Raw genomic sequence first — 4,279 nt, 5'->3', positions numbered from 1 at the left:
ATTTTGGTGAAACATGTTATGCTCAGAGGTGCTTTGGTTGGTATGTATACTGAATCTAGCACCTCACAAAAGCTCAAAATGTTTCAGATCAGCTTCTTACATAGAAAGTGGTCTCTTACAATGTGTTGGTTGTGGTTGCTACAAAGGGAAGTAGGAATGTCAACAGCGATTAGGAAATCGACTGAGCAAGGGTGAGGACAAGGCTCCACGCCGCATGAACATGGCTTAAACAGGCAAAGTCGAAGGACAGGTTGCATCTTGAAGGCTTGTGACCTTACGCAAGATGTTGACATGGTTGAGAAAATTCACGATAGCATTGTTCGTCAGAGGCTATTGGAGAAAGATGTGCTTGCTAGTGCTTTGGTTGATATGTATGCCAAATGTGGTGTGGTCATGAAAGGACGGGAAGTTCTTCAAGGGCTTCTTCTTTGAAATGTCGTCACTTGCAGGCGGTGCAAATCTATTAAAAGATTCATCCTTTTGTTAAATGTAAAGTTGTCCTATGCAATATGGAGTTTAGATATTGGGAATCTATGCTCCCATAAGATATTAGACCCTGAAGGCCACTTACTAAAGTTGCCCTTCCCAAGGAAGGGCTTGGAAAGAGCAACCCTTCCAACAATGCCTGCTTTTTTGGCCAACTTGCCCTTCAATGGGAAGAGCTAAACTCTTTTTTCCATGCACATGTAGGGCTACAGGCAAAGGAAGGCCAGGATTGCAATTTCCAAGCGTGCAACCAATGTGGTAGACGTATATAGTAAGCACATGGTGATGTTTAATTTAGGAGAGGCAAAGAGTGTGGAGCTTACATAAGGTTGGATAAGGTTAACACTGGGTTGCAAAGAGCTTTCACGCTAGTCTACTAACATACTATGGCGGACGGGTTTCTACTAACACGTGTCAAATTTTGCGTGACTTGACAAAATACAAAAAAAAAAAACTGCCCCAATTCGCACTGCGTTGGATGGCGGTTGTAGACCTTTCACTTGCGCAGGGGCTGGCTCTGGCTCTGCAACGTTTTCAAGTACGCATTCAAGTACACCAGGGAACCTCGAACCTACCTCGGTACTTCACCTCTTATTCGTTGCTCGCTTGCCCTCCGTGAAGTACAACACAGAGAGAGAGAGAGAGAGAGAGAGAGAGAGAAAAGAAGACGCACAGAAGCTCGAAGGTCTATCTCCTACTACCTCCCCCCCCCCCCTCCCCCCTCTTTGACGCCACTGTCCACGGAGAGCAGTGTCTCTCCTCTCTCGGCTGCTTCGTCTTCTCTCTCGCATGCTTCGTCTTCGTCTGCTGGTGTGAATGCAGTTGTGTTGCTTGAAGTGGTACTGTGTGTTTGTCTCCCGCGTTGTGAAGTCCTAGGCTCTGCGTCACCAAAGAATGCACGTGAGGGTACTCTGTGTGTGTGTGTGTGTGTGTGTGTGTCTGAGTGCCTCTGCCCGGTTGTATCACCCCCTGATGCATGGCAAGGAGTCCCTGACATTGTCATCGCCATCACCTGGACCCCTTCCTCCTGCACTTTCGTCTCCTCCACCCCCAGTCTCATGCAAAGTCTTGCATGCGACCTCACCTCGCCATTGCATGCATCGAGCAAACTGCAGCGACAACTGCAGCCACCGGCAACTGCGTCGGCCCCAGCTACTCCTGCCACCGGCAAAACTGACTAGCCGTTGGACGTCCAAGAGGCTCCGTTTGCACCTCCGTTTGCTACTCGCTTGCACCGCCCATCCCTCTAAATCCAGCTTCCATGCAACTTTTTGACTCTAAAATGAACGTTTTAAAGTCACAGTAGTGTGTCTATATGTGTGTGTGTGTGTGTGTGTGTGTGTGTGAGAGAGAGAGAGAGAGAGAGTGCCTTGCCAAGGGTCGCAACTCCTGGTGATTTCTACTCCGCAAGGTCGAAGGCAGTGGGACTGGAACAAGAGGTGGGGTGGCAGTGGTGCAGCCTGCGCGTCAGAGACATGCTCTGAGTAGTCCACTGTCTCCGAGAAGGCAAGCAGCATGCACACAAAGAGAAAGGCCCCTCCCCTCGCTCATTACCCCTTGCCCACCTAGCACCCACTTGGTCCTCGCGTTGCCATGCACTGGACACCGCAACAAATTTCTCTCTCTCTCTCTCTCTCTCTCTCTCTCTCCCCACCTAAGCAACGTCCGAATGTAACTTAAAAATCTATATTTTTATTGTAGGCAGCACGTGTGCAAGCCAAGGAGAGTGGCATTGTGCTGTGGTCAGGCAGTTCAACCAGGTAAAATGTCTTGGCTAATTTTTATTTCAATTTAATTATTTGATTTGTTGATGATTTGAGAGAGAGAGAGAGAGAGAGAGAGAGAGAGAGAGAGAGAGAGTTGTCAAGTGACCGGAAATAATAAGTTAAAATAATCCATAACTGTGAATCTGACACCATGTCTGCGTGCTAAAAGACTAGAACAAAAATGCTACAAAACTGTGAATCTGATACCATGTCTTGGTGCTAAAAGACTAGAACAAAATTACTACCACTACTACTAGAATCAATCCTCATTTTCACTCTAGATATCGAGAGAGTATGGCTCACATCCTCTGTTGTACTCTCTGCTATGTAGCCCCATAGCTACATAACCGTTTGGATCTCCATAACTCCTGTGCTTGACCGAGAGAGAAATGAAATGTTATATTAATGTCTTCAACATCTTGAAGGACAACATTGACAACTCTCTCTCTCTCTCTCTCTCTCTCTCTCTCTCTCTCTCTCTCCAACTCTCTCTCTCTCTCTCTCGATACCATGTCTGGGTGCTAAAAGACTAGAACAAAAATACTACTACTACTACTACTACTAGAATCAATCCTCATTTGCACCCTAGATATCGAGAGAGTATGGCTCAAATCCTTTGTTGTACTCTTTGCTATGTAGCCCCGTAGCTACATAGCCATCTGGATCTCCATAGCTCCTGTGCTTGATCGAGAGAGAAATAAAATGAAATGAAATGTTATATTAATGTCTTCAAACGGCCAAAATGATCTATGAGACCAATTTGTTACAAAATTGTGAATGTTTTGACCTAACCTTGGTAGATTAGGTCAATAGGCCAAAATAACCTATGAGACCAAACTATTATAAAAAATGTGAAGATAGAGAGAGAGAGAGAGAGAGAGAGAGAGAGAGAGAGAGAGAGAGAGAGAGAGAGAGAGAGAGAGAGAGAGAGAGAGAGAGAACGAAGTCGAATGAAATGAGATGTTAATGTTATATTAACGTCTTCAAAAGGCGAGAATCAACTATGAGTCCAAACTGTTACAAAACAATGAATCTGATACCATGTGTGGGTGCCTAAAGACTAGAACAAAAATACTACGAGTGCAACTAGAATCAATCCTCATTTGCACACTATATATCAATAGAGTATGGCTCAAATCCTTTGTTGTACTCTCTGCTATGTAGCTCCATAGCTCCATAGCCGTCTGGATCTCCATAGCTCCTGTGCTTCACCGAGATAGAAATGCTTCACCGACATCCACTTGTAGATATTAATATATTACATTAATTTCCTGAGGCCGCTTTGCCTTTGACATCCACTTGTATATATTTTTACCTAGCCATTGGCAATCCCTCTTCATCAAGCTCCCTAGTCTTTAGCATCCACACTATTGGATAGCTACCACCCTTGAAAATCCCTTTACTCTTAGGCACTTGTCCCGTGGCATCCGAATGGTGGAATCCTCAGTAAACCTTGACCAAACGACCAACGCCGACCAAAACCCAGCAGAACGAGCAACCGGCGGCCAAAACCCCTCATTTTGCTATCTTTTTACTGCCCTGATTTTAGCCTCTTTCACCCTAGCCCCACCTTGTAGGTTTTTTCTTTTTGTAACAGACCTTGAGACACTTGACTATCAACTACCATAACAAATTTTTCAACATACAATGTCCTTTTTATCTTTGCTAACCCAAGGCAACCTAACTATCCTTTGCTAGAAGACCTTAGTGATCAACCTACCCTCATGGCCTTGCACCCCACCTTACAATTGTACAATTTGTTTATTAATCTCCACATACATTTGGTGCAGATGAAACCCTTCCAAGTAAATTATCACTTTACCCTCATTTAAAATGCACCCTTCTATGTATGTTTTATCCTTCATTTTGTACATCAACACCTTGCTAAAATTAATAGCTTTGCCTGCCTTGACCCCACCTTCCTTGCATGTCATAACCCACAATTTTATCATCCATGACCTTACCTTGAAAGTTAAGTACCTTTTTCCCCCCCTTGTACATCCCCCAATCTTTGCCTCTCCTAGTTG

At 44.7% G+C, this 4,279-nt stretch overlaps 1 protein-coding gene across 1 annotated transcript; it reads left to right on the top strand.

Moving 5' to 3' along the window:
* Positions 1-964: 964 nt before the first annotated feature.
* LOC147453504 (uncharacterized) lies at positions 965-2,281 on the top strand. Its single transcript, XM_086517150.1, has 3 exons — positions 965-1,036; positions 1,898-1,992; positions 2,188-2,281. Exons 1-3 carry the CDS (start codon positions 965-967, stop codon positions 2,279-2,281), a joined length of 261 nt encoding a protein of 86 aa, XP_086373276.1.
* The last annotated feature ends 1,998 nt before the right edge of the window (positions 2,282-4,279 follow it).

Source organism: Adiantum capillus-veneris, chromosome 7 (genome assembly GCF_014529385.1).
Source record: "Adiantum capillus-veneris isolate H3 chromosome 7, ASM1452938v2, whole genome shotgun sequence".
NCBI lineage: Eukaryota > Viridiplantae > Streptophyta > Polypodiopsida > Polypodiales > Pteridaceae > Adiantum > Adiantum capillus-veneris.
Note: the sequence above shows the minus strand (reverse complement) of the source record. Positions and strands in the feature narration are given on the sequence as shown.